The sequence below is a fragment of the Synchiropus splendidus genome, chromosome 4 (genome assembly GCF_027744825.2).
Source record: "Synchiropus splendidus isolate RoL2022-P1 chromosome 4, RoL_Sspl_1.0, whole genome shotgun sequence".
NCBI lineage: Eukaryota > Metazoa > Chordata > Actinopteri > Syngnathiformes > Callionymidae > Synchiropus > Synchiropus splendidus.
The window spans coordinates 10979366-11003601 of record NC_071337.1 but is presented as its reverse complement, the minus strand read 5'-3'; the positions used below and the strand labels follow the sequence as shown (position 1 = coordinate 11003601).

General features: G+C 45.4%; 2 protein-coding genes across 5 annotated transcripts in view; one reads left to right on the top strand and one right to left on the bottom strand.

The window, feature by feature from the left end:
* Positions 1-20225, top strand: part of rapgef5a (Rap guanine nucleotide exchange factor (GEF) 5a) — a 52354-nt gene extending 32129 nt beyond the window's left edge. Inside the window, exons 10-27 of the mRNA XM_053861601.1 lie at positions 1252-1397; positions 2090-2190; positions 5162-5240; positions 5460-5604; positions 6950-7041; positions 7117-7147; positions 7503-7581; positions 8338-8487; positions 8570-8667; positions 9388-9510; positions 9733-9911; positions 9995-10085; positions 10153-10203; positions 10263-10350; positions 10736-10800; positions 10898-10952; positions 12196-14104; positions 20076-20225. Of these exons, the coding sequence (XP_053717576.1) occupies positions 1252-1397; positions 2090-2190; positions 5162-5240; positions 5460-5604; positions 6950-7041; positions 7117-7147; positions 7503-7581; positions 8338-8487; positions 8570-8667; positions 9388-9510; positions 9733-9911; positions 9995-10085; positions 10153-10203; positions 10263-10350; positions 10736-10800; positions 10898-10952; positions 12196-12314 (1692 nt within the window). The 3' untranslated portion in view covers positions 12315-14104; positions 20076-20225. The remainder of the gene's footprint in view (positions 1-1251; positions 1398-2089; positions 2191-5161; positions 5241-5459; positions 5605-6949; positions 7042-7116; positions 7148-7502; positions 7582-8337; positions 8488-8569; positions 8668-9387; positions 9511-9732; positions 9912-9994; positions 10086-10152; positions 10204-10262; positions 10351-10735; positions 10801-10897; positions 10953-12195; positions 14105-20075) is intronic.
* sp4 (sp4 transcription factor) lies at positions 15062-24001 on the bottom strand. Of its 4 annotated transcripts, XM_053861605.1 has the most exons (8): positions 23417-24001; positions 23142-23212; positions 21986-22339; positions 21836-21904; positions 20704-21775; positions 20055-20244; positions 18749-18948; positions 15063-17616 (listed from the first exon to the last, which is right to left on the bottom strand). In XM_053861605.1, the coding sequence occupies exons 1-8, from the start codon at positions 23421-23423 to the stop codon at positions 17348-17350; spliced, it is 2232 nt and encodes a 743-aa protein (XP_053717580.1). In that variant the 5' UTR covers positions 23424-24001; the 3' UTR covers positions 15063-17347. The 4 variants fall into 4 exon arrangements, with proteins under 4 accessions (XP_053717578.1, XP_053717580.1, XP_053717579.1 ...); XM_053861603.1 differs by having other exon boundaries at positions 15062-17616; positions 18749-18942; positions 20704-21904; XM_053861604.1 differs by having other exon boundaries at positions 20704-21904; positions 21995-22339.
* Between the last annotated feature and the right edge of the window lie 235 nt (positions 24002-24236).

Genomic DNA, 24236 nt, shown 5'->3' with positions numbered 1-24236 from the left:
ATGAAAAGGAAAAAACATCACTGCTTTACTGTTAACGGTGCCCTATTGTACAATTCATATATGGCTTATTTTCCTCAGTAATCACGTCCCAAACTTGAGTATTTGTTAGCGCAGCTTTGCGTCAAGATAAAATGTGTCTAATATTAAAGTTATATCAAGTTGTAGTTTGTAATATGAACGAATCTGGTAGAAGATTAGTTTCCTCTTGCTATCACTGTAGGTAACTCTTAAAACATGAAGAAGCATCATAGGACCCCTTTAATAATGTTTAAATTTGAACTACAAAAATCAACAAGCTCTGTTAATTTAAGGTGTTGTATGACTTAAGGACACTATGTGCAAATGCATGGTTACAATTGTTGGAACGATATATAAGTGAAGTCTGTTAGAATTTATTAAAATTGTCAGTCTTTGAGAGACATATGGTGGAGATGCTTCTTCACTTATCTCCTCCTGCTTTGATCTCTTTCACTCCTCCTTCTCCTCCCAGTCTGTGCTGCTTAGATGCCTCGTCCATCTGGAAATATTTAAGTTCAATGTCACCCCAGGCGTGTTGATGTGAGAGAATCGTGAAAAAGAGGCTCAAGTCTAATTTGAATGACCACCAAACCTTATTGTCCTCTGATGCCGTGGATGAGTTGCCAGTGCTCTCTGGTGGACAGTCCCTGAACACAATTCAATCTCAAAGACAGAAAACTAAGTGTGTTTTGGTAAAACATTGACTGTGAACGAGAATCCTTCTCATTGAGATCCGCCGGCCCACGTGCTGTTATACACAAAGATGAAGTGAAATCCAGACAAAAAGATGACTGTGGCATAAAACATGAAGGATGACTGCAGATGCAAACAACTGACTTGTCTCCGACTATGACTTGGCAGTAGTTATAACTCATACAAACTGATAATCTGAAAGAAAATGTCCAGTCATTAAACAGCCTCTCAGATTAGCACAAGTATTACTTAAAGGGGGTGGCTGGGTTATTTGAGGTCGTTTGGCCACTGTGTGAGGACGTCTCGCAGCTGATATCAAAGAGCAGGCCAAGAACATGCTGGTTCACCCCAGCTGGTGGTGGTACATCAAAGGAACTTAGGATGTTGATCCTAAGATTGACAGCTGGTGTTTGAGATAAGATTTTAGAAAAGAGTGCGTCCTCTTCTGATGAACGTTGCATGCATTCATGTTTCATGGCCTCACAAGATCACTGCAATTCCACCACATCGCCCAGAACCAACTCTGTACTCTCTTTACAGGAAGCCCTGGGTCGAGTATGTCTGAAGGAGAGAGGCCGTGATGTTTTGGTGTTGCGAAGAGTAACCTCGTCGGTGACGTCGCCGTCAGAGCGACCGTCGCCCACATCATCCGGGGGCGGATCCAGAGAGGAGGATGGCGACAAAAGGTTAGTGCCCCGACTAAATCATAGCGCTTCTCTTTTAAATTCCTCCTGGATTCCGGTGTAGTCACAACCCCTCAGTTTTACCCAAAGCAGCGTGTGTGTGGAAGATAATTGATGCTCTCGGCTGACAGAGCATAATGACCCATTTGTTTGAGGGTGAAAGAAAACCAAGACAACACTTCCTTCCTCAAATGCTCCAAGTTGTGAGCTGGTTGGGTTGTTTGTGGCTGTTGTATCTTTAAGTCATTGTGTGCCAAGACCTGAGGCACTGAGCAGGGAGTGTCAGTGACAGACAGGTTAAGTGGGTGTGTTTATATGCTCAGAGGGTTTGAAACCATCTGCCTCTCAGCAAAACTCTTCTCACCGACCGAAAGGCATGGATGTTTGGCTGTGAGGAGGGTTGACGGATGAAGATCGATCCGTCCGAGTTCTGTTGACATGAAGATGACCACACTGTTAGCTACACTTGCTGAAGCAGAGGAGGACGTAGATGGCGATGATGAGGAAGATGATAGCAGTTCAGAGGCTGAAAGGACTTGTTCCGAGATCTCTACCTTTGATGTTCCCCATTTCCGCTTCATTGATGATGATGATGATGATGAGGGGACGGAGACTGAGAAGAATCGAAGGGAGCAGGAGAGAGAGCTGGTCTGGTGCGCAAATGAGGACCACTATTGTGCATCTTCTACTTACAGGTATGTGGTGGTGTCTGGAACGCCGCTGAAGATCTTGGAGCATCTGCTCAGTGACCTGCGACTAGATGACCAGAGAGGGGCGCCAGAGAGCAGAGAGAGCGGTGAGTTGTCCTGAGATCACAGCCTGCTTCTAGTCTGGCTTCCAAATCTGGTGAAAAACTGAAGAGTCCTGCTCACAGCCCAAAGTGATTTCAGAAGATTCTTGAATCTGGAAAAGCTTAGGCAAACTGAAACAGCAGTGTTTGACTTCGCCGTTACTAAATTACTGGCCTTCCTTTCATTCCAGGGAATTACACCTTGAATGCCCTGTAACAAGTCACAACATTTCCCAACCTTAACCTTTCTGTTTCCTTAAGTATCTCGACTCCTCGAGGGCTGAACCTCCCCGTCACTCTCATGACTGTGTGTGTTCAGTCAGCCGTCACAGTGTGTAAATAAGAGAAACATCCAGAGGTGAAACGCTCTAATGAGTCTGTAAAGACTCCCTCAGACTCCTGAAGATGTTTCAACACCAAACCACTGTATGCCACATTGTGCATGTAGCTATTGGCTCCGTGTTCTAGCACACAGCTACTTTTGTGTTTATTGTTTTCTTGAGCAAATAACAATAGCATCTATGTTAAAGACGGCAAGCAAATGTCAGATTGTTTTTACTTTGTTTACATAGCAAATAAGGAGCAGAAGAAAATCAACTCTACCTTCCTCATTGTTTATCTGGTGACATTTAAGTAACAGTGATATTTTGATCTGTATTGTGCTGCTTCTGTGGCGCTCCCCTGATATTACCTGTCACAGAGAGTTCTGAAAGAATGGGGAAGGAAGAGGCGTAGTAAATTGTAATGTATTTCCTGTCTTTTGCGGAACATGAGCAATAGATAAGAAACTTCAGAGTTAACCTTTTGTATACAACTCTGTTGCCACAGACTGGATTTCGTTTCGAGTTACCTTGGCTCCTCAAAGTTTTGTTCTGTCAGGCTGTTGTTGCAGTAGCCGCGAGCACCTGACTGAGTCATGAGTGTACTTCAGTACATGGAACCCTGTGAATACGAACGAACAGAATAACATTGTGAACAAATGGTTGGGTGATGGCAAATACCATTTTTAAATTCAAACTTTCTTATCTTAAACACGCGATGAACATGAAAAAACACGGAGGGGAATTCCATGAAACTGGACGCTGCCTTCTTCATGTAAATTGTATTTACACCGTTCTTATCCTGATTTTAATTAATTTTATGAGAGTCATTACTGCTGGAAAGTGCTCCTTTGATGACTCATTATTTAATCTGACCACGTCATTCTGTTATGAGTGTGGCATCATTGGTTCTAACACATCAGGGGACGTAATGTTTTGAATGGTTTCCGTCCTGATGGTGCTGTTTTCACTGGGACCACACAGAGACATTTGTCTCTGCCGCTGAATCTTGTGCCTGTTCTTTCACAAGCTGCCTGTTTCCGTCAGCCGCTCAGGGTTGCCAGTTCCTGAGCGTCCGCAGAGAGCCGCTGTAATGAGCCACAGGCAGAGAGTAAATAAGTGAATGGCTGGTTTACATAGAAACACCATATTTACTCACTTTATGAATAACAAATGTTGGGTTAATTTGTTAGTGCTGGAGATCAAATGGTTCGCTTTTGCTGCCTGTTTAGTCTTGTGTGTTTTAGTGAATGGGTGCTGAACAAGCGAGAAGCACAGGGCTTTTTTGTGTTGGCTTAACGCTGCAGCTTGTTGAGGAAGCAAGTGTGTGTGACCCAGCCTCTATATGTGCGCACCTTACTGAACAACCAACCCACTCTGGAGCTGATTTCATTTACACTGTTTATCTGCTGTAAAGGATGTAGGAAAGACGAAGTCCCCAAGGTCAGAGCTCAATGAGTTATTCATCAGCAGAGAGTGTGTGTGTGTGTGTGTGTGTGTGTGTGTGCGAGCCTAACAGGGAGTCTGCTTGACTTTGTGTGTGCCAGCAGGCAAATGTAGAGGGCATATGTTGATGATGAAAAAGGATATTTATCATCTCTGTGGAGGGATGGCCCGTGCAGGAGCCGGGGTTTAGCCGATGAAAGCCTACGAGGGAAAAATGAAATATGAGGGTTAAGGATTCGAGGACATGTGAAGTGATGGAATGAATATTTTTTTGGTCAAACAGTAGCACCAAGTGATGATAATTGAAAAAAAACAAAACAAAAAAAAAACGAGTTGCAGGCTTTTGAACGAGAGATTTGCTGAACTAGACGCGCTGGAAAAATAGAGCTAAAAAGTTGTTTTTATTTCTAAAGAGAAGGTGGTTGATCAAATATTAATGCCATGGCCTCGGCTCCGGCTTCTATAATTGATTTCTTTGCTCTCTGCCCAACAGAACCCTATTTGGGTCACACATTTTCCCAGGCAAAGGCTCATACACACTCTCGCGTATGCTTTCAAAACAGCACCGTCACCCTGCCGCGACGATGACCTTTTACATTTTAAGATAACTGTGAAGAGACACATACATACACACACACACATATACGTTTGTTTCACTATTTTTGCGTTCCCCAGCCTCTCACTCCTAACTTAAGCATCCAAAACAAGTGGCTAACCTTAACCAGGACTCTGAACAAAAACTACTTTTGCTGATGTTTTAACCCTAACGCCAAAGAGGTCGAGGTCATTGAACAAATAAAATTAATATTAATTATAGAGCCACTAACTGCCATTTTTAACAGGAAATTTGAAGAGAAAGCGGTAACATAAAGTATCTCATGTGAGATATTGTACCAAAATACACACATTATACAAGGGACAATTGAGAAAGACATCCTGAAACACAACACAAACGCTTTGTGCGCTGTAATGGTGACACACATTGAAGGTCAAATGTTTTGGTGAACTTTAGTAAAGTATTGAATTGAAAGGAAACACTGTATTTATTTCTCTTGAGGGCCACTTAAAGTGAGTTGAGGCCGTAAGTTGGTCATGTGCTCCAAGCCTTATTTCCAAATTTATTTGCAACAAGCTGCTTTTAAAATGTTAACTTGTAATAATTGCCTGATCTTGCTGTTTAACTGACTGGAATTGCATTTCTTGTCTTTCAGAAATGCTGCTGGATGACTTCCTGTTGACCTATCTAGTGTTCATGTCCACGAGTGACCTTTGCCAGGCCCTGCTGGGACAATATCCTTATAAACACAATCACAATCGATCACGCGTGGACAGTGGCGCGCTCCCACTGCACGTGGACACACACTCTAATAACAACATTCAGAATTGATCACTTGTGGAAACACATGACAGGCATGCACACTAGTGAGACACACACACTTTCACTCCCACAAATCAATCCCTCACACTGAGATGTTTCGTCATAGCCTGTGTGTCCTTGACTGGCCTCACCTATAGCAGTGGCCGCAGCAGGGGCCAGGAGGAAGGCAAGGACACCCTCTTCAGGAAGCGTAAGGTACTGCAGCTTGTGTCCCACTGGAGCAGACTCTACAAGGACTTCTTGAAGGAGGAGGAGCATGTCAGGAGCTTCATGAAGGTAAAGATCTCAGTTAGCTCATGTCAATGAAATCCTCGCCTCTCTTCTATCTACTTGAGCTGCAATGCCCCGCCTGCGTGTGTCAGTGGGAAGCACACGCACACCACCGACGCACACACAAATGTACAAAGCTGCGCACAAACTCTCTAATACTCTCTGAAACACACACATGATCTGTAATTTAAAAACCTTATTAGTACACAAACTCATACACACACTCAGCAAGAAACCCGATTGAACAGAGTCACTGACAAGCTCCATGAGTCTCTAAATGTACATGGAAAACCAGACAATCGCTAACAGGATCACTCAAGCCAACACCAAAGAAGTACAAACCCTCATTAGATGCATTTAATCCAACTCAGACAAATGCATGTGAAATCATTTGTCAACCAGGCATGCAAACACAAACATGTTTGCAGTGCTATTACTCTGGGGACAGAGAGAGGTTTCTCATTGGCTTAATGCTTTCACCGTCTCACCATAAACCCAACCAATTCAAAACACGCGGCTATCCTCAACTTACACCCGATTATAATGACCAAGTTACTTTGAAGTCTTCATCCTCCTCAAATCCAGACTTACCCTTGTGGGGTCTGTCCAAATGGCCCCGACGAAGTCATATGGTCCTCACAGGGATAGTGTTTTGTCAAGAATTGGTCCCCACAATGCAGGATAAAGAAGTGCACACACACGCACAGACACTGTCAAACATGCCGTTTCTTTGTGTCACATTTCTGGTGATAAAGACTTCTTGGGAGCGCTGCGTCCCTGCGATACTTTCATACACCGAGCTTAACCGGATTAGAAAACCGTTGAAAAAGCCTTTTGAGAAAACAAATGCACACGTCACACGGCCCACGTGCACATAGCTACACACTCACCGTGCACCTGTCCCCCCATAACCTGACTGACTCCACCGTCTGGTGCTGGTTGCCATGGAGACCAAAGAGCAAGGGTTGGCATGGGTATAATCTCATTTGGAGTGCGTAACCCAGGTGATAGTTGCCTAGCAACTGAGGAAAGAGGCGGGTTATGGAACAGAGGGGGTACCGTGGCTGACAACAACATGATTGCAGGTGTTTGTGTGTTCAAGTGCTGCTCCCCCCTCCGCCTTCACTGTGACTTCCAGCCCACGGGATGTTTTCTGTTGCCTTTAAACTGTGATGCTGGATTAAGGATTAGAATTCAAAACGATTCAAATTGTATGCAGGAATAAATGTAAGGAATAAATAAATACATTGTGTGACTCCCACTCTAAATTCTGGGGTCATATGGGGGTCAGACACTCCTTCTAAACCCCGTCCGTTAGATGCTATAGAAACATGTCTGGTGTCTCCAACAGACGTTGTACCGGTGCGTGCTGGAGGACCTGTATGAGTTCCCCACGTTAGAGAAGGACCTGAAGGAGTTCCAGAAGCTTCTGCGCCGCAGACAGTAAGTGCCGCAGTGAAGTCATTCTGTTTGTGTTGCTGCTTTCCAAAATGACTGACGTGGGTTTCTGTGTCACAGCACCGTGGATGACTGTCCTCCAAACCAGAAGGTACTGACAGCAATTCAATACTTCACATGCCATACCATAAAAGGAGGTTTTAGAAACGGTGCAATATTTGTCCCAACATGTTGACTCTTATGTTGTGACCTCCATTGTGGGGTTCTGATGTTGCTCTTTTTTACTGCAGATGACTTTCTTCATCTATTAATGTGAGAAATGTTACTCCTCTTTCAACATATTGAGCAACTTATAAAAACTGGTTTAAAACGTTATAAGACACAATAGTATCGGTCTTATTTTTAATGATTTTTGAGCCTTAATCTGAGCATTTTGGACCGGAATCTCCCGGTGTGCCGATGTGTTTCTATGGGTTTCCTAATTCTGCTTTTGTTCTCACCATCAGAGTAAACACATGCACCAGCAGCTGAGCTTGAAGGAGAACTGTCTGCAGCAAAGAAGTTCGCCAACAGAGACGAGAGAGGGTGAGTGCCTACACTCACACATGTGTCGGTATCTCCATCACTCATTGCCATAAGCATGTCCCCAGCCTCTCACCCTAAACCTGACCATCCAAAACAAATGGCTAACCTGAACCAGGACTCTGAACCAAACTGAAACCCAATTATAATGCCCTTGTTATTTTCAAGTCTTCACCCACAAACTTTTTAGGATCCTAGGTTTGCCACGAGGAGATATTTTTCTAAAAACAAGACACAGACACACACACTCTAGCATGTACATTTGCATAAACTCACACACAGCCACATCAAACTCGGAAAGCCTTTGCACAGAGAAGTACACAATAATCTCTGATGAGATTACTGGTGCATTCATGCACATATGCGGTTGTATTTACGAGGCCTCTAGCTGTACTTCCCAGTGCTTCAGCGTTATTATCAGTGAATTCTTCAACTTGTATTTTGTTCTTTACATTATTTTGCCCAAAACTAGTCAATGTGAAGATAAAGTCACAGGCCATTAACATTACGACCACCTGCCTAACATTGCCAGTGGTCTTTGGCTGCACCCGCAGTGGTCAGGACGGGGTTGGAAAACAAGTTAAAGGTTGCACTTATCACAGTCGGTGAGGACGCCAAAAATGAAAATGTGACGGAAGCCAGCTGCAAGCTAAACCTAAAAACCGTGTGTTTGCAGTAGTATAAAGGAATCTTTCAAAATAAAAGCCATCTCACCGGTTTATTATGTGACAGCTAAGTGTCCTGCCCTTCCTCTCCCAGTTATTTGTTGTGTGTACGTGAGCACTGACTCCTACCTCAGTGTCCACATCCATCCTCTGCTGGAGGCTCACGAGATGATCCGAATCGTGGCTCAGAAGATGGATAGAGCAGAAGAAGACATCGAGCTGGCCGTGGTCCTGCTCAGTGGAGGTTAACACTCACACATTTAGCTTCCTTTATTTATTTATTTTTTTCATTTGGACGTTACTGATCAATGGCATTCTTTCCTCAGAGCGGCGGTTGCTGCAGCCCAGTGACTGTGTTTATTCTGAGTCACTGACGCCACAGGGGAAGCTCCTCGCTTGCCGCCGGGACCTCACAGAGCTGCTGGTACCACCTTTCTCTTCCTCCCACATCCATCACTCCGTAATTAGAGTCTTCCTACTCCCAACAAGGGAGGGGGGTTCAGCTCCGTCTTGAGCCGTTTCACCTGGTTCCCCTTTTATTTTCAGTCAATCTTTTAATGTGTTTTCCCCTTTTGTTTTTATCTGCTTTTTTTCCATATTGTTTCACATTTATTTTATGTGGACTTCTTTATTCTACAGTTTATCATTTTTGTCTTCAACTTTTGGAATGTATTTTTAATAATAATTCTTATCTGACATGCTTTGCATTTTGTTTTGCTATATTTTCTAAAAGCCAATTCACAAATAATTCCCATTAGAGATGCTGTAAAGTAATGAATCGTGTTAGTAGGTTGCAGATTGTGCAGATTGACTAGACAAATGAATTAATAAATGCATAAAAATAGACCAAATGAATATGCATTTTCTGTTTAATCTAGAACACAAACCAAATCTATACACCCTTAATGTAACTTGTTGCAGTACATTTTGGAACTGGCTAGTACGGAGTGTGGGGAGTGATTTTTACAAGTTATTCATTTGTGTGATAAACTTGTGCTGCTGAGCTGATACCAGTCAGAACAGGACAGTGATGCTTGACGTCACACTGCCAAAGAGCTTCTGGTCCGATTTGTGTGATATTGATGTCACAGCTTCCGTGTCCCATCTCACACACGCACAATCCCTCCTGTCTGTCTGTTTGCAGCCTCCTCTAACAGACAGTGCCGAGCTGAGCAGGAGACCTGTGCGACTTTTGGGAATGAACACTTGGGATGTGGCCGCTGCCCTCACACACCTGGACTGGAGCCTCTTCAAGTCCATTCATGAGGTATGAAGTCCGTTGTTTTGAACTGTGAGGCAGAAAAAAAACAATGCTTAGAAGAGACAAAGATAGCAGCAATTTTTACCACTGTATACTGTACACTGTAAGTCACTTTGCAGAAAAAGCTCCGCCAAAAAAAAAAACATTTTTTTAATCTGTCTAAATGTCAACACTGAAGTCATCAGTTTGAGATGGTGACACAAGGCTTTTCTTTGTGTTGTGGTGCAGCAAGAGTTGGTGTACTACACTCTGAGTCGTGTTCCCGGTTCGGGCCAGACGGCGGCACTCTCACTCTTACTGCAGCGGTGTAATGAGGTCCAGCAGTGGGTCATGTCTGAGGTCCTGATGTGTGTGTCGCTCAACAAGAGAGTGCAGCTGCTCAAGAAGTTCATCAAGATCGCGTCCCAGTAGGAGCCGCTTCCCAATCACAGTTTGTTCTCAGAAGCACACACAAAAAAGTTCAAATATTTTCCTGTCTTTTGTTTTTCAGTTGCAAAGCTCAGCGGAATTTAAACTCCGCGTTTGCCATCATCATGGGCCTGAACACGGCTGCTGTCAGTCGACTGAACCAAACGTGGGAGGTCAGTGTTGCCCCCCGCTTTGCCTCTCTGAGTTTCATCTCTAATTCAGTTGAAATGTTCATTTCAGAAATGTCCAGGGAAGTTCAAGAAGCTTTTCTCCGAGTTGGAGCTCATCACAGTGAGTTTGTTGCGCTCTCCTGGTTCCTCTCTGCTCATACTGACTGGGGTGTGTTCCAGGATCCATCCCTCAACCACAAGGCCTACAGAGAAGCCTTCAAGAGGATGAAGCCTCCCAAAATCCCCTTCATGCCTCTTCTTCTGAAAGGTATCCACACGCACGCATACACACACACACACACACACATTTGTATTCCTACCCATGTGGGGACATGGTGATGTTTCTCATTGCCATATCCATTTCCCCAGCCTCTTCCCCTAAACCTAACCATCCAAAACAACCAGGACTCTGATCCAAACTTAAACCTTAATATAATGACCCAGTTATTTTGAAGTTTTCATCCTCAAATTGAGGCTGAACCTTGTGGGGTCCAGCCAAATCCCCCCACAAATGTCTCCACAATGGTCCTCACAAGGATAGTGTGTTGTCAAGAACAGGTCCCCACAAAGTAGGATAAAGCCCAAGCCCACACGGTCACACACTCTCTATTGTTGACGTGAATGAGCCCATCCGCCCTCTATTCTTCTTTAAGATATCACCTTTATCCACGAGGGAAACAAGACCTTCCATGACAACTTGGTGAACTTTGAAAAGCTGGTAAGTGCCTTGATACTGGATACCTAGCTCCTCCCACTGTGTTCACTGTGGCCTGACGTAGAACAGACGTGACCCACTTGTCTTTTCTGACTGACAGCACATGATCGCAGACACGGTGAGGATGATCCGACACTGCCAAAGTGACGTGCCAGGTGAGTGATGGGACTGATCACGTCACATCAGGCGTGTTGCTATTCAGGGTCAAGGGGAAGGTTGATTTAACTGGAGGTTTTATAATGAATTTATTCATTGTGATTCATCTCCTCTGAATATTTGATGACTACATTTAAGTTATATCAGTACAGAATATTAAAAATCAGGGTGGAACTAGTGTGCTTCTATTCTGAGGTTAATGTTCCATGCGTTGTCTCCATGGCATTTAGTCTCCTTCATCATCGATGTTTTGGTTCTGACATCATGTTGACATCAACGTGGTGCGCCTGGATTTAGTGCACTGAGGTGAAGGAAATGACTTTTACATGATCTCAGCTCTACAAAAGAGATGCTGAATGGAAGATTTCACCTTAACATCAGCATTTTGTGCGCATTTTGCAAGCTCATGGCGAACACTTGCGTGTGTCTTTTGGGATTACATGTTCCCCCAAAATCTTTTAGACACAATTTTCCTTTTAGAAAAAACATAAACCTACAACCAAAAGCTGAGCGTGTTATTTGGTTCTAACAATGAGGATGTAGCCATCAAGGTGTATTGTATGTTGCTCACTTTTTTTGCTTTGTTTAGCAAATGTTTTATTCATACTAGCAAGTTTCTCAACAAAAACCCAGCTTTCTGTTTTCCAAACTTATGTAAATCACTATATTGAAACAATTACAATGAGCACTAATCCTAAAGCCATCACAACTTTGAACATTCTTGGAGAACACAACCTTTTCTAGAATATTCAGAGTTGCAGTAGACATCATTCTCAGTCTCAATAATGAAATTATCCATGTGGGATACAAGGAGTGGGCGTGGTATTCATGTACCCCAAATGGGTACGTGTTGTTTCCATGCCCATTTTAGGACCCCTTTTTTTTACTCAACCCTTGAGCATTTATACACTTTATTTTTTCATGTATTTACTTATTTTCTCTCTCTCTCTCAGTTTTCTTTTCTTGAAATATACATGGATCTACTCAGTATTTGTTATACGTATGCAAATAAAAATAAATAAATAAAAATGTTGCATCAGAAAGAAAGTTTAAACTGGATGAATCTGTTGTTTGCATCAGCAATTTATTTTGAAACAAGACTGGGCACGTGCTTTCAAAGCACCAATGAAGGCTCGGCTGTCATTGGAGTCATGGAACTGACAGAGTCTGTCAAAGTCATAAAGGAAGAAAGAGATTTCAGTCTTTTGAATTGGACCGTGTTCTGTTTTATCTATTTTCCAGGGAATGAGGTCATCGGGGTCGACAGCGCCGAAATACGAGCGAGCGTTCACTGCCTGCACATTATCGACAATCAGCAGACACTTTTCGAGCTGTCACACAAACTGGAGCCTCGCATCTAAACACCGCCGTCATGTGACCGTATGACACGCCGCACTGCTTTGTGGAGCAACAAGTCACCGTCAACCAATGACACACACAAACCTACCAGCAGTGGTGCCAAGAGGACTTTCCGGTGCCATGTGTTCGCTGCTCACCCGTGTTCGACGCAGGCTTTCTAACACTGGACATTTGATAATGAAGGACGTGAGCACACACACACACAGAAGGCCAAACTGAGACTGAGCGCAATGCAGACTGTCATTGCTTTGTACAGAATCCATGGACTGAACATGCACTTGCTTTTGTCCTTGTGGTTTTTATTTTTTTGTTTCTTTTGATATTTATGAATGTCCGCTTCATTTGGTTCTCAGATGTGCTGGTGTCACTCACAATGGCCTCGTCATTTCAAGCCCTCGATGGTGTCCTCGGCTGAATATCTGTCACAAGTCTGTGACGCATCTTCCTTTGACCCACTCGGCTGCTCATATAAATGGACCTCAACCTTTTTTTTTTTGGTCTTAAAAGCACTGTAAACTCTTCTTTTGAACTGTGCAGTTGTCAAGTTTTATTTCAAGAACGTGTAGTAGGTGGTCGCCATAGCAACACCAGCTGATCATGTCGTTTTTCCTTTCATCCTCTGTGATGCAGGTTTGTAACCGTTGACTGAAGCAGACTGAAACGTTTTTGTGTTAGAATAACATCAAAGAAAAATGGAGATTATGAAACACAGGTTTAGCGACGACACGCCCCTCAACTGTAAACGCAGTGTGTTTCTGCAGAATTTGCCGCACGTGTTCTCCTTTGAAAACCAATACAACCAGTTGCATCCACAGGCGATTTAAATAGAATGTAGCAAACCACAATTGTTTAATCCCAAACCTTTCAAATTCTTCTAACTTTCCAAACTCCTCCAGTGCCAAATTTGCATCACTGCAACACCAAAGTCAAGTGCTCAGTTCCATTAACCTGTCTGTACTTTTGAATGCTGATCGGGTTTTGAGCAGCTTAGTCAGAGTGAGCCACATTTATTCACGTCACTCATTGTCACGCACTACAAAGTTGTGAGTCGTGTGCGTAACATTCACTCTGACTTCTGATGCGTCGTCACCGACCGCTAGAACTGCAAGTGAAAACAGCCATGTTCTGTTAATATTCGCTGTTGTGGACATTGTTTTTAATATTAACCTGTACATGACGCTGCACAAACATGTTCTAATAACAGATTGGTAGTTATTTATTGTTATATCTAGTTTGTGTGTTTCTTGGGTGGCAAAGTGTCCCAGTTTACGTGCCAGAGTTCCAGATGTGGTTCCAAGTGATGGAGTGGTGTTGTTACCACCAGGGGGCAGCACAGGCGCGCAACACCGTTGCCGCGTGCGCGTCCCTCCCCGAGGAAGAAAAGCACAACCAGCTGTTCGTTGAAAGTGTCGCCCGGCGCTGCCATGACTGTAGTTTCGTTTAACGCAAAAAAAAATGTTTGCATGATTAAATATTTTGAAGAGGACTCGCTGAAGGTTTGTACTTATGTACTATTGTCGATGTGTAAATACGGCTATGTTTGCTATGTTCTAAATTAACGGAGAAGAGAAAAGCAATACACCTCCTCCTTTCGTGTCCCCCCTCAAGTATTTTCTAAAGAGGTGTTTTACTATGTTCAACTTTTACTGAGAAGAATAAAATTTAGCTTTTATGTGACGTCTCCAGCTCGACTGGTGGTCTTCTTTATTCCCCGCTGGAAGTTGTTGAGGAAGCCGTGAAGACAACTTGAGCGCGCGCGGAGGAGGAAGGCTACTGCGCATGCTCGAAACAGGTGCTGAACTACACTTATTAAAATAGTATTCAGATATCAAAAAGTCCATCCATCCATCCATCGTCGCCTGCTTATCCTTTGCCGGGCCGCGGGGGCAGCAGCTTCAGGAGGTCACGCCAAACGCCCTTCTCCCGAGCGACATCCACCATCTCTGACTGGGGGATTCCGAGACGCTCCCAGGCCAGAGTAGAGATATAATCTCTCCACCTGGTCCTGGGTCGACCCCTCAGTCTCCTCCCAGCTGGACTTGTCTGGAACACCTCCAAAGAGAGGCATCAAGGGGGCATCCTCATGAGATGCCCGAACCACCTCAGCTGACTCCTCTCAATGCAGAGAAGCAGCGGCTCTACTCCGAGCCTCTCCCGAGTGACAGAACGTCTCACCCTATCTCTAAGGGAGACGCCTGCCACCCTTCGGAGAAAACCCATTTCAGCCGCTTATATCCGGGACCTTGCTCCAAAGCTCATGACCGTAGGTGAGGGTTGGGACGAAGAGTGATTGGTATATAGAGAGCTTTGCCTTCTGGCTCAGCTCTTTCTTATGGACAACAGTGCGCCAAAGGGATTGCAATGCCGCCCCTGCTGCCCCAATTCGCCGACCAATCTCCAAATCCCTAATCCCCTCACATCCCCCCACAGATCTTGCCTCAAATGGAGAAGTTTAAGATATCAAAAAGTAACAAAAGTAAGTGACAATTGTTGCGCGATGCTTGTATGATGAAGACGAGATCGGTGCTTAATTGCGGAGGGAGAGCTCTTCCATCGAGTTTTGAATGAGTAAAAATAAAGTTTTAATAAATAAAGACGAAAAACAGCTTTGAACACTCCTCGAGAATGTTATGATAATCAAAAAGTTTTGTATTCAATTGCTCGTCACAGGTTACTCTCCCCCTGCATCGCTACACATGCTTCAATGAGTTTTCTGACTCAAGTGACCACAGCATGTATTTTCTCACAGTCAGGACGCGCCATCAGTGACCGCACTGATATCAGACACATATTTGGTCACGGTTTTCTACTCGCTTCTGTGCTTACAAATGCAGCCGCTGCGGTGGTCAAGTCCTCTGCGTGTGATGTCAGTGGACCAGAAACATTTTATTAACGCAAAACTGCTGTGAAATGTATTCATGGAAACTTAAGCCAGTGTATGTCATTGAACTTATTCAGTTGAAATTGCTAGCTGCAAATGTAAAACATCTCTTTTCAGATCAAAGCGCCGCAAACTCCAATCTTCACACTCCAATCTCAACTTTTCAACCACTTTATTGTCAAGTGTTATGCAGGCAAAGCATCGTTTCTCGCCTCTTTCACTCTTGTATCCACATAACACATTTGTACAAACAAGTTTTTTTTTTTTTTTAGAAATATCAATAAACTGCAGCCTTTGAGGCCGATGTGGCAAAAGCCGTTATCAAACGTCATGACGACAAACAAACAGCTTTAGAAAAAGTTTTACAAATGAGATTCCACTACAAATCATTTGAAAAAGAAAAAAAACATCACACAAAATTATCACCCAGAACATTGAAACTTGTTTGGTATTAGTCTTTTTAACGTCTTTTTTTTCTTCGTCTGTTATTTATTTTCAACACGGCGCCAAGAGAAGAAAAGAAAAGAACAAGCACTAAGAAGAAAAAAGAAGCAGCACTACGGCAAAAACTGAAACATGCTGTACACATACACACACAGATACCATCAAATATTACAAAGCAAAGGACAATAAATTAGCTTGTGCCGTCCTGTGTCAAAACACATGGGGACTTTAAAATAAACTCTTTAAAATAAATGTTTTTTAATTAAAAAAAAAAAAAAAAAACAATGTTCACACTGAGCTAACACGGAGCAACAACCACAAAAAAACATCCAGTTAACACTTCTCCTCTTTCTCTCCTCCTGAAATCTCCAAACAGCGCCGCCTGTACTTCAACTTGTGTTAAGGCAATTGTGGTACATAGTTGGCGCTTGTTTGAGTTTGGAGGAGAAGCTGAAAACCAAAAGCGTCAGAGCCACATCTCAGAAAAAACAACACTCCCGAATCCAAACCTTCAGCTTTTGCTCAGACGTCGGCACCGATGACGCGTCTCTCCTGCCCTCAAGGAAAACTTAAATTTCACGATGTAAACAAGATTCCACCAAGATTGTCATTGTTGTATTGCTTTCAACACACACACAGTTGTAGAAAGCTAGATTGTTTCTTCTTCATATACAAACGGCTTTTTTTTTTTAATCGGCCCCTGTGCCTCAGTAGGAATGCATTATTCATAAATCTTTTCATATGTGCTTTTTTTTTTATTCCTTTTCTTAAAAAAAGAATCCTCACCTGAATCTGGTCGCAGGACTGAACCTGAATAAAACTCAAATTAGATAGATTTGAATTAACATGGAGACTCACACACACATGAACATGGTTCTCATTTATGCACACACAAACACACGCACACCACTATCATCACTTGGCTACATCCACACTACTCTGACGTCTGGACAATACCAATAATTTCCTGATTGAATAGCTTGTGCAAGTGTTGGACTATAGTTACATCAGAAAAAAATTTAGATTTATGATTCAACAAAAACAAGGCCGGATGAGAGCTTTTTAAATACTACACTCTCCACATTGTAGCATTTGTGTTACTGCCTGTAACCAGCAAACAATATATGTTGTCGAATGGCGACATTCCTGAGCGAATAAAAAGTTTAAGTAATGATCAATAAGCCATAGTTTCAAGAACTGAAAGCATTTTCCAGCCCAAGTCGGGTCATTTTATGATCAAAAAGCACATTTAGAAGTGCAAACTTTAAAATCTGAGGCTAATTTTGAGTGAAAGAAAGTTTATCACAGATGCTAATGTCAAGCTCTCTGAACCAATAAAAAACTCATCGTTTTTAAATCAGGGCAAACTCAACTAGATCCAGATTTGAACTGAACTTCCCAGGAAGTGACAAGTGAACAGCAGTAGTGTGGATGTAGCAGCTCTGCAACAGCCCTGTACCTCGATTGACCCTGGGTCCTGTCTGACAGGCGTGAAACATGGACACAACTTTGTGCATAGAGATTGTTGAGCTTAGGAAAACTCTCCATGTCAAACCACTCTCACATATCTTCATCGATATTTCGTTCCCCAGCAGGAACCTTTTAAATGCCGAACTAAAAATACATTTCTGACCGACTGATTTAGAAACATAAAGACTCTTCAGTCCAGATAGTTGAAATCACAGGACACGCTGGAAAAAAAAACGGTTTCTACTCAAACTCTTCGTCATCCTCTTCCTCCTCCAGGTGATTGGACGTGGTGGGGGTGGCGGGGTCAGAGTCACGAGAGAGCGTGGACACGGCCACGATCTGAGGGATGGCGCCCAGGCTCTCCGGGACCTCTTCCTCCATGTCCTCCGTGGTGATGATCGCCACGGCGGCGCCGCTCTTCTTGTTCTGATGGGTTTTGATGTGCTTGGAGAGGTGGTCGCTGCGCATGAAGCGTTTGGAGCATTCGGGGCACTCGAAGCGCTTCTCTCCTGGAGGAAGAGGGGAGGGAGGGGGGAGAGAATCAGCACGGGCCTCAGTCATGACTCAGACTGAGCACATCTGTCAGAAATATTTTTCACGCCATGGAAAAAAGTGTCATAATATGACGACAAAACGAATTACTTTTGGAGGATTGGCATCATCAGCATACGCCCCCTAGTGTTAATACATGACATTGCACTAAATACACGAACACAAACATGCGCTTAGACATCAATGCAACTGCAATAGAAGACTATAGTGGTACCTCGGTTCTAGACCACAGTCCGTTCCAGACGGCCGTTCAAGAAGCGATTTGTTTGAAATCTGAATCGATTTTTCCCATTACAATGAATGGGAAAAGAAATAACGCGTTCCGAACCTTAAATAGTCTTTTGTAGGAGTGAATGTAGAGTGTCTGCTGCAGGTGGCTGTTCCTCTATGTGTGTGGCCGCTGCATGTGGGAGGGGTTGCCGAGTGAGTGAGGTCTCTCCAGAAGTGAAGAGGTGCCCGGTGCGTGTCCAGCTCTGAATGTGCGCTTCTGTGCAGTTTGGCTGTGACAAAGTCATAAACCAAGTCACGCTCTGTCCCAGACTCGCCTCATCCCTGTCCCAGCTCCAGCCAATAACAGGACATCAAACCCTGGAGTGCGCGCTCCAGCCTCGGAGGTGTAGAGAGCGTCAGTAAATGTAGCTAACGTGACACGTCTGCGTACACAATAACGGAGCGCGTCGTGGGTCAGCTGATCGGTCTGTGCACGTTATGTTTTCTCCGTCTTTTTTCGGGGGCGTTCGAGTTCTGGATTTTCAAAATCCGAAGCAAAAAAATCTCTGAATTTTTGTTCGAACTCCGATTTTGACGTTCGAAGACCAAGGTACCACTGTATATATATATATATATATATATATATATATATATATATATATATATATATATGATTGAATGTTTTTAATTAAAACACCAGATTCATGGGTTTGAAAAGATACATTCATTCACACCCCCACCCTACGGGGGGTGCTCCCTAGCCACACAAACCTTTCCTATTCTTAACATAAGTGCAGGATGTAGCTCGATATCAAATGTTTTGGAACCCGTTCGCGATCCTGCTGTCGACTCAAGCCTTTTCTCTGTTGCTCCTCTCACCTGTGTGCGTTCGCCGGTGCCGCTGCAGCTCGTCGCTCCTGGTGAACCTTTTCCCACAGAAGATCCAGTTACAGACAAACGGCCTCTCTCCGGTGTGCCAGCGCAGGTGGGCTCTGAGGTGGGAGGTCTTGCCGTACACCTTCCCGCAGCCCTCCATGTGACAAATGTGCTGCTTCTTCTTAGTGGGATCTCCACTGTTCCTGCGACACATGCTCTGGTCAGGCCACTTCAACAGCATTGAGTTTTACCTTGTGAACTCCCACCCAAGATATGAACATGTTTTTAGTCGACCAGCTATGCCTGTGTATTACAAAGACAGGACATGTGGTCCGCTCTAAACGCCAGGACGCCAAGAAATACACATTACATTTTCATTATATTGCACCAGTATTTGTTTTCTCGGCTTTAGAGACATTTATTGTAGCGTATCTCTCCATGCACTACTAACACAAGAACTGTTATCCCTGTTTGAAAGTCCTTTGAAGTCAGTCTTCATTAAAATATATTAAACTAATGTGAATATTTAACTGATCTTTGTCAAAATGAATAAACATTTTCATATTCACATCAGCAATGAGAAGATACTCATTTTGATGCTGTGAAATGGAGGGATGTTAAGCATAGTACAGACAATAAAAAAATCCCTTATATCTGGTGAAATAAATGCAGAGCAGAAAATTCTATTTCTCAAGGTCTGTGTCAGAAAGTACCTTTGTCAACCAGTAACTGGATTATTTTTCTGAACTTAAACAGACTCATTTCACTTTTGACTTTGAAAACCACAACTTTAAACACTGTGAATACACAGTTCCTTCACTTCTCTCCGTCTCTTTCGCTCTGGTTTTTCCAACACAAAGTCAATGCCAAACACTTCCCTAAAGGAATTTATCAAATAATATACTTGAAACTAGATCTTTGATATTAGTGTGGAAATGCTTTCCTTTCTTTAGCATTTTAAATCCAAAGTTAATATTCAGACCTCTTTCCTCATCCTTTTCCCTCTCCTCCTCTCCATGCTGAAGTGCTGGCTGGTGACGGGTCGCACCGCTTATACAAGCTGCACAGTGATTGTCCCATCTGTCGAACCACTTGTCTCATCGAATCTTTAACAATTTGAGGCTAGTGGGTTTATTATTCACGACCATTTTACATTTAGGTTTCAGATTTATGCTTCTAACTAAATCACAAGCATCCGCTGGCCCTCCAGCCTGTCCACCCGGCACTCCAAGACGTACATAAAAACCAAGTCTGATGTCTTCTTCACGATTCATCACCCTCTAAAGATCCGTGTGCTGCGTGCTCATACCTGCCCTCTCCGTCCCTGCAGTTCGGACAGGAGCAGGCGACCCGGCGTAGCCTCTTGCTGGGTGGACCCTCCTGGTCAGAAGAGCTCTGAACAGAACCCAGCTGGTCCGGACTCATCGATGAGCCCGGTGCCACGGTGACAGCCACTGGAGACGACTGAACTTTGATCCCTTCCTGAGCCGTCGTTTGACCTGAAGGTGAGGGAACATAGATTCATGACCTGACTTTCAATATTAGTTATATGTTAGTTATTAGTAGTGCGCCAGTAATTTTATTTTTATTTAAAATGTAAACTTCCCGACTTGTCTCAGCAACCAGCATCTGGTGGCCAAGCTGCGGTCAAGAATCGGGTGTCCATTTTTTCGCCCAGACGCCCTCCTAGCTAAAAGCCTGAGAGTGATTGTTGCGTTTTTCCCTCAATAATGTGTTGATAATGGTTGCTGTGACAAGTCGGGAAGTTTACGTTTTAAATAAAAATAAAATTACTGGCGAACTACTAACTAGGGACGTCCTAGCTAAAAGCCTGATCTCTCTCTTTCATCCAAAATACATTTTAAACACAATAGAATGTGCCAATATTTTACTTCAAATCAGTCCAGGTTAAAGGTCAAGTTATAGCCCAGATTAAAAAAAAAAAAAAGTCTTCCTACCTTGGAGACCTGTGATGGTGAGAGGCACCCCCTGGACCTGGACCCCAGCGCTGCCCAGCCCTGCGATGCTGACGGTCTGAACCCCGGATCCAGGGTTGAGCTGAGCTGCGCTCAAGGTCAAAGGAGCGCCGCTTAAAGAAACAAGGCCCCCGCTCCCAACTGTGGCCCCACCGGCCACGGGGGCCAGAGTGAGCTGCTGTGGTACTGTGGCCCCCAATCCGCCCTGCAGCGAGACCCCGCCAGGCAGCTGCAGGGTCTGCCAAGTGATCTGCCCATTTGGAGACAAGGTGGGCGTGCGGATGAGGACCTGCGCTGGGTTCTGGAACGCCTGAATGGGCTGCAGCGTTTGTCCTGAGGCCAGCTGGAGGGTCTGGATGTGCTGGGGTTGCTGCTGTGTCTGGGTTTGGTTTTGATTCGGGGTCTGCGGTTGAACCTGGATCTGTTGTACCAGTTGATGCCCTACTTGTCCCACAATCACCTGTTGAATGGTTGCTTCCGTTTGGGTCTGGACTCCGTTGGCCTGGTTCTGGCTCTGGGAGTCGGCCTCGCTACTCTGCGCCGGACCGTCGCTCACTCCTCCTTCGGATCCTGCCGAAACCACTTGAGTCCCGTCCGACACGCCGTCCCCTTCTCCGGCGGAAGTCGTGGATGAGTTTGATGCTGGAGGAGGAACGGCTCCCGATATAGCCGTCGTCATCAACTGGTTGCCGTTGGCGACCGAAAATGTTCCGTCAGCCGATTGGATGAGCTGAACGGCGCCGCTTCCTCCCACGTTATTGATCACAGGTACAGCGAGGGTCATCCCGCCCAGGTTTATTGGCACTGTTGTCATCACCGGCGCCTGGGAGCCTTGCAAAGTCTGGAGCTGGAGCGGGAAAGACTGCGCCGGGCGGATTTGCAGCGGCACCGTCTGATTGGCTGTGGAGGTCAAGATGGCCTGCTGGTTGGCAGGCTGGAGAATGGCCTGTGTTTGTCCTTGGCTGGAGCTCTGGATCAGCTGAACCTGCTCAGGAAGTGCTCCGAGGGAGGTGGTCTGAGCTGGGCTGATGTGGATCTGCTGTCCGTCAGCAGTCTGCAGGTGAGGGATGAGTTGGTACTGGACACCGGCGCCAGCGTTCGGCAGGTTCTGCACCTGAATGATCTGGAACTGCTGCTGCTGCTGACTGGCGGCTACACTGTTGCCCCCACCAACAGCCTTTACCTGCACAGAGATATCAACCTATGTCATGTGAGCTGAAAAAAAAGGGGAGAAAGTTGAAATGAGGGTCAAAGGTTCCCGCACCTCCATCACCTTGCGTCCAGCTGAGGAGCTGTCATTCGCCATTGTGGTTGCCACGGTCACAGCAACAGGCTGGGCGGCGTTCTCCTTGGCCATGGCTGGAGCCGCTGTGATAATCTGCCAACCGTTCCCGGTGAGCTGGGCTGGGACCAGCTCCAGCTGCTGAGGCACAAGAGTCTGGGCCCCAGCTGCGTCCACCACTATCTGGCCCTGTAGCTGACCAGCCTGCAGCTGGATCTGGCCAGCCTGGAGCTGGATCTGCTGCGCTCCGGCCTGGGCCCCTTCTACTACTCCCTGCCCACCGATTTTACTGCACGTGGCTGCAAGCAGAGCCAACGGAGAAGGCTGGGAAGAATCCTGTGGAGCGGAAGAGAGAGGAAAGAGATGGACAGAGAGAGGAATAGTTAAACAGGAGTGAGGGCTGGAGGAGGAAGAGTGGGCGAGTCAGAGTAAGAGGCAGGCAATACTCATATGCATACGCAAACAAAAAAGTACAAGAGTAAAGTAAGAACGCCGACAGGGAGGGATGGGTGAGCCACACACGGACACATTCACACATGCAGGATGTACGAGGAGGACGATGAGCAGAGTAATGGGTGGGGAAACAAAAAAAAAATACAAAGCTGAGACACAAAGCAAGAGAGCTGTCAGTGGAAGTAGGCGGTATTAGAGGAAGCGAGTGGGTGGGCGTGTGAGAACCACATTTCTCGTTTCTCAGAACAGAAAATGCCGCCTTCTCTGCTTCTCCTCCCTGTCAGAAGAACTAGGGCAGTATTCAGCGCCATATATCGCTCCGCTCCACACCGCTCTTGCAACACCCTACAAATACTGCCACCAAAACGCATGTCAGAAGGACTGAATAAGCGTGAATAAAACTCACATACCAAAGTCTTGAAGATGAATCAAGGCACAAAACGGAATGACATAAGAGGTGTTTGATCAGGCGGGCGAGAGGTACAGTAGCTGAAGTTTGACAAGCGTGTAAACCTATTCATGAGGCTCAGGGCTGGCTCTCAGCAGCAGGGCTGCACAGAAGCAGGAAGTGGAATTCACCAGAGAAACGCCCCCTCAAGGGTCTGTCAGCGGGGAGGAAGCCTTGGAAGAGTTTTGGGCCCCGCGCATGAAGTACAGAGAGTGCGCTTTCAAGTTGTCCAAATACCTGCAATCCAGAACTTTTTCCTTTTTTAGACGCTTTCCCTCCTTCAGTAGCAGATGATTCCTTCTTCGAGTCTGCAGGCAGGGGATAAAAAATAAAACAGATTAATATTCTTGGATGAAATGTTTGCAATTTAATTGCACGTGGGGGGGGAAAAAGGAGCAGACGCACAACACTCACTAGAAGCTTATGTTGGCTACCACAGAGACAGGGAGCCTCCTATCTGTCAGACAGGGCACACAGAGAGGGGTGGAGACGCAGAGGGGGAGGGTACCTACCACTCATACCGCATTAATATACCAAGAAGAGGGTGTTAGTTCACGGTGGAAGGCCGGCCGGGTACACTGGCGGAGGACGGCCTATACGTTTGGCGATGGGCCGTGGCGGATCTGCCCGTTCACGAAACCACCCACCGGCCAGGAAGGGCGGTGCCAAGCGGAGGCACAATCAAGCGCCCCGAGCAGCTGAAAGCGGAGGGCTCGTGGGTGTTCACCGCGCCGCTGGCAGCCCCGACCGCTCCGCGATTCACCGGACACACCGTCCATAAACGAGGAAGCGAGCGCTTGTCAGAGAGGCATCCACGGAGGAGTTGGCAGTGTGCGACCGTGAAGGCCCACCCACTTCCATTTAAGCATCAGGACAACACCCTCTTCTCAGCGCTGCCTGTCGCCGCCGTTTCTCCCGCCGAAAAGCCTCGCGGAATCCTCGTCGCTGTCCGCTGCGCGCCGACAACACACCGCCGCCGCCGCTTGTCTCGGACGCCAAGTCCCCGGTTTTTCGGTGCGGAATATGGTTATTTTAATGCGAGATACGGAGAATAGCTGTGGCTTTTGTGGGCGGGCGTGCTCCTCCTACTTATTCAGATTGGACGACGGGGTTTGGCGTGCGAGGGTCGAGATGGGAGTTGTATTTTGACGAGGCCTCGCCTTCTGGAACGGGATTGGACGGTGGGCACTACAATTCCCATGATGCCACAGGAGGGGGGCGGGCCGCCGAGGGAGGGGGTTGGGCGAAAATGTGTTCTCTGTACAGTGTGCGTGTAGTCACATGACAGCAGGCTGCTGAGAGGTACATGCGTCGTTCAGTTGAGCCTCAATA